General features: G+C 40.4%; 1 protein-coding gene across 1 annotated transcript; it reads left to right on the top strand.

The window, feature by feature from the left end:
• Window positions 1-11,564: 11,564 nt before the first annotated feature.
• LOC120524351 (olfactory receptor 6N1-like) lies at window positions 11,565-12,527 on the top strand. The gene has a single exon (XM_039746214.1). The coding sequence runs from the start codon at window positions 11,565-11,567 to the stop codon at window positions 12,525-12,527; it is 963 nt and encodes a 320-aa protein (XP_039602148.1).
• The last annotated feature ends 1,574 nt before the right edge of the window (window positions 12,528-14,101 follow it).

Genomic DNA, 14,101 nt, shown 5'->3' with positions numbered 1-14,101 from the left:
CACCATTGTTTGTTCTTCCATGTATAGATCTAAATCTGGCCTGTCCTAAACTCCCTGCCCCCATTCCCTAGTTTAAACAATCCTCGACTAGCCTACACATACGCCTCCCCAATACATTGGTGCCCCTCCGGTTCAGATGTAACCCGTCACGGCGAACAGGTCCCATCTGTTCCAAAAGGAGTCCCAATGCCCCATAAACCTATACCCTTCTACCCTGCACCAAGATTTGAGCCACGCGTTAAGCCTTCTAATCTCCTCAATCTTACCTGGACTGGCGCTGGCACAGGCAGAACTTGGAGAAGACTACCTTGTCAGTTCTGCTCCTCAGCTTGGCACCTAACTCCTTGAATTTGGATCGCAGAACTGACAGACTACCCTTATGTATGTCATTTGTTCCAACGTGGACAATGACAACTGGATCCACCCCGCTCTGGCCAAGAGCCTATCCACCCTTCCAGGGAGGTCTCCCACCTGTGCTCCCGGAAGGCAACACACGTGCGAGACTCTCTCTCTCTGGAGCACACCTGCGCTTCAATCCCCCTAATGATTGAGTCCCCAACTATCACTACCTCTCTCTTTTTGGGAACTGGTTTTGAGGTGGCCCTTTGGGGCTCCTCAACCCTGCCTACCACCTCAGAATTATCAGAGTCACCGTCCAGCTCCGCAAGGACATGATAACGGTTAGACACTTCTAATTCTGGGGTTGATGCCCCCGGACAGTGTGCACCCTTTACCTTACGCCTTGTGACTGTGACCCACCTACTCCTACCTGTCTGCTCTGGAATCTCCTCCCGCGCCACCTTAGAGGTGCACACTCTCTCTCTAAAGGACACCTGGGCCAATTAAAAAGCACAATATACAAACTAGAATTTTAAAAACATCAAAACAATTCAATAAATACATTACTTCAATCAGATCCACATCCCTGACTGAAAAATTACAGAGCCCTCTTTTCAAGAGGTGGCGTCCAGACACTCCACACAAGTCTCTCTTCTTTGGAAGTTCATTTCAGGCAGATATAATGAAGAGGCGAGAAGATCTTCTCTCAGCTGTCATGTTTAAGGCAACATGTGTTCCCTGGCTTATATTTATTTTTCTTTCAGATGTATTGTTACATATTACTTTTTTGAATACAAATTTTGTCCTTGATAAATATCAGACAGGTTTAAGATCAAATCATAGTACTGAAATAGTTCTAGTTAAATTAGTAAATGATTTACAAATTACTTCAGATGCAAATAAAGTATTTGGTAGACTTGAGCGCAGCATTTGCTACTATAGATCATGATATTCTTATAAACCGGCTTACCAAATGGAAATTGCATTGGGCTGGTTTAATTCTTTTATAACCGTAAGGAAATACTTTGTCAGCTATGGAGATTGTGCATCAAAAATACATGATAATCTATATGGGTCACTGCAGGATCAAATTTGGGACAATTATTACTTTCCCTTTACATGCTTTCATTAGGCCAGAAAATTTCAAAATACTGTATAATGTAAATTACCATAGGTATGCTGATGACACACAGCTCTATTTATCCAATGCACTTGATGACCCAGAGGCTCTAAACCCTTTAATCCACTGCCTTACTAGTCTAACAGAATGGACAAATTTGAATTTCCTTAATTTATTGGCAGTAATAAACAAAGTGAGAATCTTAGAAGTGGAATTACACATCTGGCCCCATGAATCAAAGCAGAGGTCCAAAACGTAGGTGTTATTAGTGACTCTAACCTTAATTTCAGATCACATACTAATATTATTATTACAATATGCTTTCTTCCATCTAAGGAATTGCAAGGCTGGGATCTCTTATAACATTTAAAGATGCCAAAAACTTAATACACGCATTTGTATTTAGCCAACTAGGTTACTGCAATGCTCTCTTATCAGGACTTCCCAAGGAGGACATAAATCAGCTACAGCTTGTCCAGAATGCAGCAGCAAGAATTTTAACCAAAAGGAAAAAAATATGAGCATATATCCCCAATACTAACATCTTTACATTGGCTGCCAGTGTCCTTTAAACTACTTCTACTTGTATATAGGGCTCTAAACAATCTTGCCTCTACCTACATCTTAGAATGCCTGTTTTGTTATGTACTAAATCGTAGTCTTGGATCTGCAAATTCTGCTTTGCTCGTTTTGTTAAGATCAAAGCATAAAAGAACTGGGGCTTCATGTATAAATGGCGCGTATGCACAAAAATGTTGCGTACGTCTGTTTCCACCCTGACATCGCGAAAACTCAACTTGGCATAAAGCCACGCACATTCTCACGGCAGCTGAATCCATTGCGTACGCAAGTGTTCAGCTTGGTTTTGCAAACTGGCGGCACAGATTTATGTATCTGGATTTTGTTATGTGTATGCACATTTCTGTTTTTGGTCTGTACACCATGTGTTAGTGTGAATGCTACCCTCACCATTATACATGAGGCCCCTGGTGGGGCAGCTTTCTGTTCTGATGCACCTAAAATTTGGAATAATTTAATGACAGAAATATGCCAAGGCTAAATCTGTGGAATGTTTCAAAAAGCTTAAAAAAATTCATATTTTTAATCTGAATTTCCAGTAATTAAAACATAACATAGGGATCTGACGATTAGTTTAGCACTTTGATGTGCTAATAAGCACAAAGCATTAATCCATTGCTTTTTGTGTTTGTCACCTTGCGTCCCTTGTGATTGGCACTATGTGTAACCCGCACCTACTCAAAGTGCTCTATTCGGCAGTCACCTGGGGTACTGCAGTAAACAAGAAGGACATGAAAACTTTTATTGACGACTGTGCTAACTGTACGAACTGTGCCCAGTGGAGGGTGGGAGACCAGCTGGCCTAGGTCCTCCTGACTCCGATACAGAAACTGATTACCATCACACCTAACTATTCATCTGTTTGGTTATTCTGTCTTCTGACCGTGGCCCTCCAGCGGTTTATTACTGAACCGATCTTAGGGGATTTTTGTTTTTCTCTCCTCCTTGTCAGCTGGTCGACTAATCACATTCTGGAATCAAGAACTTCATCTACATCCTACATCCTACAACCGAAACTGCTAGATAGATAGATAGATGTGAATGGCACTATATATACTAGATAGATGTGAAAGGCACATTATAACATAGATAGATAGATAGATAGATAGATAGATAGATAGATAGATAGATAGATAGATAGATAGCCAGTTCCCCATTGTAGTGAGCCTGAACAGGTGCAAAGCCAGCTTGTGGAATTGGGAGGTCATGTTGCCTTGAGGTGAACCTCTTCCAGGTCTCCCCTTTTTATGGTCTTGACCCCCAATTGTAACACCAGTAGGAATGACAAAGGAGGAAAAAGACCGTCATCTCCAAACAGGGACAACAAAGAGCTGAGTAGATCATTTCCTGACAGAGCTGTAATACCGAAGCCAAGAAGCGAGTGGTGTCAAAAGGATATTGTCACCTGGATGACAGCTGTTCATATGACTTGTTTTTTCATTCTCCTCCTAAAACTCAGTTTTGTTCAACAATCCATTTTTTTTAACAGGGGGTATCCATCCCTTGACAAGATACCATTCCATCACAGTAACTTTTCCCTTACTTACTTACTTTAACATGGCCCTTTTATAACTTCACTTTAACTTAATCCTGATACTCAATATGTTCAATTCTTCATAATAACTATTCACAGTGGCTCCAAAATCCATACTGACCCCTGCTCTCTCTTCTGTTTCTTTTTCTGGTTTCTTTGTGGTGGCGGCCTGCGCCATCACCACCTACTCAAAGCATCATGATGCTCCAACAATGATGGATGGATCAAAAGCCAGAAGTCTATGTGACCATCATCATCAGGTCCTTCCATGGAAACCCTAAATACAAAGAGGACTGTTTGACTTATGTTAGGTAGATTGCCCAGAGGGGACTGGGCGGTCTCGTGGTCTGGAACCCCTACAGATTTTATTTTTTTTCTCCAGCCTTTGGAGTTTTTTTTTTTCTGTCCACCCTGGCCATCGGACCTTACTCTATTCTATGTTAATTAATGTTGACTTATGTTTATTTTTTATTGTGTCTTCTATTATTCTATTCATTTTGTAAAGCACTTTGAGCTACATTTTTTTGTATGAAAATGTGCTATATAAATAAATGTTGATTGATTGATTAGCATTCTTAAATCTCACAAAATTCTCCATGTTTGAACTTCAGCTCGAATTATTGATTTTTTTTCCCATCAGTATGTCCAATATGCCTGTTTACCAATAAAGGTGTTTTCCTCTTAATGTACAGTCTCAGAATTCATATCAAGAAAATTCAGCAGTGTAGAGATGAACAATCTGATTCTTGGATGAATTGAAGACCTGTGAGGTAATCACTGGATACTCAAATCAAGGTATGGAGTATTCTGAACAACAAAAGCTGCATTCACCAAGAAAAGATGGATGAAGCGACTCTCCATAATAGTTGTGGCAAAGGAGACAGTTTGACTGCTTGAACTCTGTAATAAAAGTCATTTTATCATGTTGAGCAAATCAATACGGCTCATAACTTGATACTTGAAGCATTTCTGATAAATTGGCCTTTCTTAGTAGAAGGCTATTCTATTATGAATTATCATATGATTCTGCCTTTAGCTTTCTTTTTAGGAGAATACTGAACATTATATGGAGTTTCTTACTTACATGTGCTAATCAACATGCAACTGAACACCATGATTAAGTGAGTGTAAAGCTACATTACTTTGAAACCACTGTCTTTTTTACCTTGTCGATGGGTGAATAATTACAGGTAGGCTCCAAAAAGTGTTGGCTTGCCAACAGGGTTGCCCCTTTAAATTTTCCTATTAAACAAATTAAAAAGCAGTATGTAAGAGGATAAAAGAGAAGCAAAATAAACTGCCTTCTTGGCTTTGAGAAAATGTTTTTGGCCTAGTCACAGAGAGCCCCGCTTTTCCACCAAGTCCGGGTCCAAATGAGCTGTCGACATTAGTAGGCGTCGGACCTTTATATCCCTTCTGCTAGGAGGGGCGGGGCTATTTTCCCTCAAGGGGTGCCTCCTCGGTGCTGTGGAGGAGCAGAAAAAAGACAAGGCTGTTAGCAACAGCACCCCCTGTTGGCCCAATGGGGTATTGCGTACTTGAGTGGTGTTACCCAGGATGCACATGTGTGACGACCTTGAAAATCTCAGAACACAATTTACAAAACAATCTTACAATTATAAAGAATACTACGTTAGTAGATTTTAGAACATTTTCATAAAAGTACAGTAATAAAAATAAAGGCAAATGTGCTTGATAATCCACTTACTAGAAGTAGAAATAACTTCATCAGTCTCTATAATACTAAAGTAGATACCACAAGATGACAGAATTACTTTTTCTTTGAGAATGTTCTTTTTGTTAACCCCGTGACCCTGTGTTTGGATTCAGCGGGTTGGAAAATGGATCTATGGATGTTTGCCTTCTTTATGTCTTGATATAATCCAACATTTCTTCTACTAGAACACAATTCTGCATCCTTATTGAGTATTCATGAGAGCTCAGACAGGAGGATTTCAGATTTTCTTTAGGGAGTTGATACCCACGATTCCCCAGTCCTCAATTAACGACTTCCTGAGAGACTCAAGAAGTGTAACTGGTGCTTCAGAATATAAATGTGCCCTACTCAACCTGTATGCTCAAGACAGCGCATTTTGAGAGCCGGTAAGAAGAAGACATTTTTGGTAAGGCAAACTTATTGTTGTATTCAGAGACCAAACATATGCCACAGTCAATTTCAATTGTATTTATGAGAGAATTTTATTTTAAAAATATTACTGGTATTAGTTCACCTTTATGGTGTCTCCTTTTTAGCTTGTTATCCACTTTTTTTGCTTTGTGTTTGGATCTGCATTGAAGAAAGTTTTTTGCTAAAAGAACTGAAAGAGTACAAATCATACAAATGACCTAATCCCCTACTGATCTTCGCATTATTACTTTAAAATGAGTTCATCAAGAACACGGAGACACAGATGGAAACTTGTTAAGAGTAAATTTCCCACAGACATTAGGATGTTTAACTCCACACACAGACACGTGGAATAAGAGACAAGCAGTGTTGTAGACGGTAAGATTTTAGGGACTTTCAAAACTCGACTTGATGTTATTTTAGAAGAATTAAGTGGATTGGACTGGTGACCTTTATGGGGTTAAATGTCCTGTTTTCGTCTCGAGTGTTCTGATATTCTAATGTTCCAAAACCTTTAATTTTTCTAAATAAGAAGTTGAACATTTCAGGACATTTTCATTTTCATTTTGAGCTAGCCACTCTATAGAATAATAAAAGCATTTTTGCTATCTCCTGCAGTACATGCACCTTCAATGTCCCTTTATTTTGTATTCACGTGTGTCTAATGCAGCGCTTCCCGATTCATTTTACCCTCGCACCCCCTGTGACGGACGAGGCCGATTTCACCCCCTTGGTTTGAGAAGAAATATGAAAAAATTTTAGGTTAACGCAGAAAATCAGATCATCAATTGAAGCTTTATGAATAATGGATACTTTATTCGCCATCAATAATTGTTTTGGTAAAGCCATACTCAGTGTAATCCTCCTTCCATTTTCTCATTTTTTCACGACTAGCCATGATTAAATGAACGGTAAAAAAGTAAGAGCGAAGCGATGGTGACTTATTGAGGCAGGCAGGCTTGAGCACAATAGCACGCGGGCTCGATGTAGAGCCCGTCAAGTCGATCTAAAATGCGCGGTCAGATTCGAAAAAATATGTCTTTTCAAGTTCTATTTGGATATAAGTAGGTTTTATTTAGTCGACATGAATATCTTTGGTAGGAATGTAAGTTGAATTTTGTCTTTAAATTTCTATGGTGAAGAAAAATGTATGCAATGATGACTAAATTTAACTTACATTACTACCAAAGATATTTCTGTCGACTAAATAAAACTTACTTACATTTAAAATTTAAATAGAACTTGAACAGATACGATAGTTCATAATACCCACGCAGTACTAAGTGCGCGTAAGAGCGGGAGTCATCTGTATTAACAAGCAGCATATTGCACTGATACAAAATAGCCTGCCCATTTAATTATTTAGGAATGGATAGATAAATTAAGATTTTGTACAAATAATGTTTTTCATTTTTCTTCCTCGATGGATTCTGGCATCCCCAGCAACAATCGGGAAGCGCTGGTCTAATGTCTCTTCACCGTCACTCCCTCTCTCGAGTGCATTCCCGTAAAGCCTGCTTCTCAGACGCTGGCATTATTTCTGAGGCGTCTTCTTCACATCCTTTCTGGTTCTGTACTTTGCGCCTTTGAAGGTGACTCTTTCAGCATCCGCCTTTAACTCCTCTTCATGCATCTCACATTCTCACTTCTTTCATTGTAATACCAAAGACAAACCGACCAATCACACCAAAGACAAAATGACCAATCAGATTGCTCTGATGGACTGAACAAGCAGTGTTAGTCTTTTATTACTGCATATAGTAGATAGATGGATGTTTTTAATATCAAATTATATGTGAGAATTAATTATCTAATGCTAGATATACAGGTTGATATGAAGGGTACTTACTTGTATAAAATAGATAGATAGAAACAAAATGTGTGATGCTAATAGATTTGGCAAATAATTAAGTTGTTGGGGAGTTCACATCTCTACAATAAATAAAGGGTATCAAAGAGGTCACTGACTTGTTCTTTCGGAACAATATAAATATTAGCGTGCCTGGTTTATAACAAATGTAAATGGTGTAATCGGCAGGATAGCATTGTCTCTTGTGTGTGTGTGTTTACCATGTTTGAAAAAATTGATATGAAATGGTCCATACGGTACTTCCATTCATAGAACTTACAATTACAGTTTAGTAAAACCATAGGAAACCACTCCATGAATTATTTTACAATATAAAATGACCAATTCTACTGTACAGTAATATACAATAAAGTACAGTAAAAAGAGTAGAATATTATTTTACTGTCTTGTAGTCAAACCTGAAGACGCTGCACTTGGGTGAAGTCCTTGAGCAGTTACTTGTGCAAAGGATGTTAAATACTGGACAGACCCCATTGCCAGGAGCTTTTTTCGAGGTGGTGTAGAACGAATTGTCCTGAGATGCCAAAGGCCAGGAAACTGTCACGCTAAACTGTGATGTGACAAAAAGTGACACAGCTTGAATATAATAACTAATGGGAACAAGTGACACCTGGGTTTGCCAACATGTTGGTAGAATATCATTAAAGTCTACTTTTTTGCTTTTTACCAAAGTACTTTATTATTTCATATAATGTCAGGAAGGAACCGTTAGGATCAAAATAAAGGGTCATTTTACGAAATAAAAAGTTATTTCATAGGATAATGAAGTAGCCCCAGTTATTGTGTCATGTCATCATTAATTTATACTTGTAGCTTTAACTCTGACTTGCGTATCTGATAAAAATTCAAGAAATGCCTTTTCAAAGGTAGAATGAGATTATTTAAACTTTACCCTGATATTTCATAAAATGTAAGAAAAGGGCCCAAAGGGGCCGGTTTGACACTTGAGACATGCATTACCTGAAATACTGGGAAGAAGCTGCCAACATTTACACAGTCTGAGCTTTAATCGGTTATTTAACAAAAGTAGGATAAGATCTACTCAAATAATGCATGAGAGATGGTTTGCCACTTTAACTGTTTACTTTGAAAATAAACAAAAAGACCTGTTAAAATTATTAATAACAGAATTTTAAACTTATACTTCTATAAAATTTTGGGAAATGTGTATTAAAGTTGACAGAGAATTAAACACTGTAGCCAGATATTTCACAAAAATAAAAAAATGTCCTTCAAAGTAGAGAATGGGAGGTTGTTCACAATTCACCTTGCCATTTTATTCAATATCAATAAGGTTCCATTCTTTTCTTGAGCATTAGAATAATCGTGTTGACAGCAGGCCATTCAGCCCAACAGCCTCGTCCATCCTATTCGTGTAATTTCTTCAAATAAAACATCAGGTGGAGATTTGAAGATCCCTAAAGTCGTGTTCTTCATCACATTACTTGTTGATTTATTCCATGTGCCTCTAATTCTTGTATTGGGTCAATGTTTTTTGCAGATGATGTTGTCCTGTTTGCTTCATCAGGCTCTTCAGCTCTTTCTAAATCGGTTCGCAGCTGAGTGTGAAGTGGATGGGATGGGAATCAGCACCTCCAAATCCGAGACCATGGTCCTCAGCCGGAAAAGGGTGAAGTGCCCTCTCAGGGTTGGGAGTGAGATCCTGCCCCAAGTGGAGGAGTTCAAGTATCTCGGGGTCTTGTTCACGAGTGAGGGAAGAATGGAGCGTGAGATCAACAGGCGGATCGGTGGGGCGTCCGCAGTGATGCTGGCTCTGCATTGGTCTGTCGTGGTGAAAAAGGAGCTGAGCTGTAAGGCAAATGATGAGCTATGGGTAGTGACCGAAAGAACGAGATCGTGAATACAAGCAGCTGAAATGAATTTCCTCCGCAGGGTGTCTGGGCTTTCCCTTAAAGATAGGGTGAGAAGTTCAGTCATCCGGGAGGGGCTCAGAGTAGAGCCGCTGCTCCTCCACATCGAGAGGAGTCACATGAGGTGGCTCGGGCATCTGATCAGGATGCCTCCTGGACGCCTCCCTGGTGAGGTGTTCCGGGCACGTCTAACAGGGAGGAGGCCACGGTTTGGAGGGACTATGTCTCCCAGCTGGCCTAGGAACGCCTCGGATTCCCCTGGAAGAGCTCTGCTCAAGCTGCTGACCCCACGACCAGATCTTGGATAAACGTAAGAGGATGGATAGATGGATGGATGTCTCTAATTCTATGTGTGAAGAAGAACTTTCTAACATTTGTGCAAATTCTGCCCTTAACAAGTTCCTAACCTTGTCCCCTTGTTCTTTTTGAGCAGTAAACAAGGAAGATAGGTAGCAATGGACCCAAGCTGGAGGGCTGTCAAAAATGCAGTTTTTGAAGTTTCATGGTTGATAGAACTGTGGGACAGGATTGTGTAAGATGGGAGGATTCCTGAAGACTGGAAAAGAATTGTGGTCATTCCAGTATAAAGGAAAAGGGGAGATCCATTGTTGAGCAGTCAAGCTTTTAGAGGAAGTTGAGAATCAGAGATCAGCAGAAAGACAGCAAAATGTAGTTTGGGTTCGTGCCTGAGAAGATCATCAGTCAGGTAATGCGTTTGTAGATCTGGACAAGCCGCTTGACAGTGTGCCGTGAGAGGTGGAGAGGTGGATTTTGAAAAAGTTAGGGGTGAATGAATGGCTAGTATCTCCAGTATTGTCAGTGTATGATGAAGAACTCATTTTAGAGTAATAGCTGGGATCTTTTGTACTAATTCCTTTGATAATTTTAAACAGTTCAATCATGTCACCTGATAATCTCCATTAGCTTCTGCTCTTTGAATCCTTCTTCCTAATTCATGCTCCATACTTTGAAAATCAGCCTAGTTGCTCTTTCCTGAATGTTCTCTACAGCTTCTTTGTCTTTTTTGAGGCCAAAGCTGCACGCAGTACTCCAGGTGAGGCCTAACTACTGCATTGTAAGGCTTAAGCGTATAACATTAATGGCACACAATACTAACCCTGTGTGAGTGAGTGTATGAATGTGTGTGCCCTGAACTGGACTGGTGCCCAGTGCTACGGGTATATGCCCGGAACCCCGTGATCTTGAAATGGTGTATTCTATTAGAAAATGGATGGATTCATATGCTATTATTGCATAGCCTAATGTTATGTATTGCCATCCAGTCATTCATCTTCTTAACCTGCTTCTTCAGGGCAGAGTCACAGGGCAGCCTAACCCAGCAGTAATCATCAGGTGTTCCTGTCAGGCATTGCCATTTTGTTGTTGTTATAAGCTGAAATGCAAGCCTTACTTACCATCTTCCCATTCTTTTCATTCTCTGGACTGGCACATGCGGAATAAATTACATACAAAGACTTTGAAATGGTGTATTGTATTAGAAAATGGATGAATTCATACATTATTATTCGGTAGCTTATTGTTATAAATTGCCATCCAGTCTTTCATCTTCTTAACCTGCTTCTTCAGGGCAGAGTCACAGGGCAGCCTAACCCAGCAGTCATCATCAGGTGTTCCTGTCAGGCATTACTATTATATACTTAAGGTGAATTTTAAGCCATCCTTCCCATCTTCCCATTTTTTTAATTCTCTGGACTGGCACATGATGGAGTAAATTACATACGGGGACTTGTGTTCAGTTTCTGATCTTGTCACCCTCCGTCTCCGTTCCATATTTCTCGTATGACCATTTGAGTTCCACTGCACATTTAAGATCCATTATACGTCTGAAAGAACTGCACATTAGATTTATTGATGACAATCCAATGGTTTGAAATGCATTATATTTTATATGGCGGTGGACTACCATCCTTTCCAAACTTGTGTCTTGCCTTTTGCCCAATGATGCCATGACAGATTCAGGCTTTCCACAACCTTGTCATGGAAAAAGTAGATTCCAAACCAACAGGGATGAACTTTAACAATGATAGAGAAAATGAAATGATTATAAAATGATTATAAAAGATGTGTTGTATTACAGGTCTCTGAACTCTTAAGGGTGTGCCATGTCCCGGCTGAACGACACCAATGAAGCCATCCAAGCCTTCATCATCGTTGGCTTTCCAGGACTTCAGGAACGGGATACCAAGAACATTATTTTTGGCTCCTTGCTGACTGTGTACTTTTTCATTGTTTTGGGAAACCTTCTCATAATCCTCATTTTTTTACGTGATGAAGACCTTCACATCCCGATGTACATACTTATATCGAGCCTCGGCTTCGTAGACATAATTATTGCAACCACCACCGTTCCCAAAATGCTGGCCATCTTTGGCTCAGACTCTAATCTCATTACAATCTCAGCCTGCTTCACTCAGATGTTTTTCTGTCACACCATGACCACTTCAGAGTCGCTTCTTCTTTCACTCACGGCTTACAACATGTATTTGGCCATTTGTAGACCATTGCACTACCATACGTTAATGAGCAATGCCTTCGTTATAAAGCAGATTGCCTGCTGTTGGCTCTGTGCATCATTTCTTGCAATCATTCCCATTATTTTGGCTTACAGACTTCCATTCTGTGGACCCAACAAGGTGGTCCATTGCTATTGTGACCACTCTTCAGTGCTTAAGTTAGCATGTACTGATACCAGCCTTAACACCTACGTCGGTTTAAGTATAGTCCTGACTGTCTTGTTCGCTCCTTTGGTCTACATTCTCTTCTCATATTCGAGGATCCTCATCTCAGTCCTCAAGATCAGCACTCATGAGGGCCGTGTAAAGGCCTTCTCGACCTGCGCCACACACCTGCTGGTCATTTCTGTCTTCTTCCTCATTGGTGCCGGCGTCTACATATGTAACAGGATTCCGGGAACTTCAGCCGATGTGCGCATCTTGATGGCGCTGATCCAGAACGTGACGCCGCCTCTCATGAACCCCATCATCTACTGCCTCAGGTCTAAAGAGATTCAGCAGAGCTTTTGGAAAACCTTGAGGAGGAACAAAACATTACCGAAGAACCCCTAAGACGAAGACCTGGTAAAGATGTGTCTGCAAATCCACTTAGTCAGAGACATTGAGGTGCACAACTTACTGTAGTAGACAAATAAAGCCAAGCTTGGAGGCTTAGACAAAGTGAATCGATCTCTACAATATGTTTGGTTGATTTTTCTTGATGGTATCTCATTTTTAGGGCTGATATTTTTTCCTTTAGTCTCAGGGCAGAATATTTTTTTCCAAAAAACTATTATTTTTTTTTTTATAAAAAACACACAAAGCAATGGTTTCAAACATCGAGGAGTTAGGAGCAGGCACTAATACAGCTCACTGCCGCACCCACCGCACTACAAACCAACTCAGGATCCCAGATTAGGACCTGAGTGCAGCCATGCAATGGGTGGCACCTCAGCACCACACTAGTTCAGATGCAGTGGAACCAGTGAGAGGTTTTCTATGGTGGCTGGAGTGCCAGTTCTGCCACTGACCCCCAGGTTTTTCCCTGCACGTTGGAGGACCTTCATCAGGGGTGCCCAACTCCAGTCCTGGTGGGCCGCAGTGGCTGCAGGTTTTCATCCTAGCCCTTTCCTTAATTAGTGCTGCTAATTAACTTCTTTTGAATTAAGTTTAATTGACTTGTTTATTAAGATTTGTTCCCTTGAGTTTCTTCATCGTTCCTCTGAATTGCTTCATTTCTTTCATTAAATGGCACCCAAACAGAAGTGAAATGTGAAGTGAGGGAGCCAACAAAAGACCAAGTAAGTCAGGGCCTCAAACTCCAACCAATTTCAATCCAACCAGATGATTAATTAGGTGCCGAGTCCTGTCGTTATTTAAACCCGCTCTTTAATTCCATGGCTTGTTGCTGCTCTCATTGTGCAATAGCAGTCATTTCTGAAATTGTGGATTTTCTCTTTTCTAAGAACAGATCAGCATTCCTGAGACCTTCATCTTTCTTTATTTTCAGATATTGTGTGATGGACACCAGTTGTTTAGGCTCATTTTGTATCTCATTATTGTTTGGCTGCTAATTAAGGAAAAAGAAACAATTGAGGGATCTGAGTCTTCAAGAGCAAGTCAAATAAATTTAATTCAAAAGAAGTTAATTAGCAGCAAAAACAGGACACTCATTAAGAAAAGGGTTAGAATGAAAACCTGCAGCCCTCCAGGACCGGAGTTGGGCACCCCTGGCCTACATGCAGGGCTGGATGCAGGTTAGCGTCATACCTAGGATGGAGTGATTGCAGGTTAAGGGCCTTGCTGAAGGGCCCAACAGAGCAGAGTCCCTTTTTGGCATTTACGGGATTCGAATATACCAGTACTATGTGATGTCAAATACATATTTCCTACCTGTTGCATGGTATGGTCCTGCAAAGTGTGCTAATGTTCAAAGCAAAGAACTGCAGGCATTGCACTTCTTGTAATATGTGTTGCACTGGTGCTTCTTTTTCAGTCGTCTGTTGCAACACCTTCATAAAACATTTCAGAAGGACATCTCCGTCACGTGACATAACCTGTTCAAAGCCACCAGGCTTTATCATAAGCATCCAAAGAGGGACCTCTTTAAAATAAATGATGTCTTCTTCTTTCACTTTGCTGACCTT

This window comes from Polypterus senegalus, chromosome 2 (assembly GCF_016835505.1).
Source record: "Polypterus senegalus isolate Bchr_013 chromosome 2, ASM1683550v1, whole genome shotgun sequence".
Taxonomy (NCBI): Eukaryota; Metazoa; Chordata; class Cladistia; order Polypteriformes; family Polypteridae; genus Polypterus; species Polypterus senegalus.
This window is presented reverse-complemented; position numbering and strand designations above follow the sequence as displayed.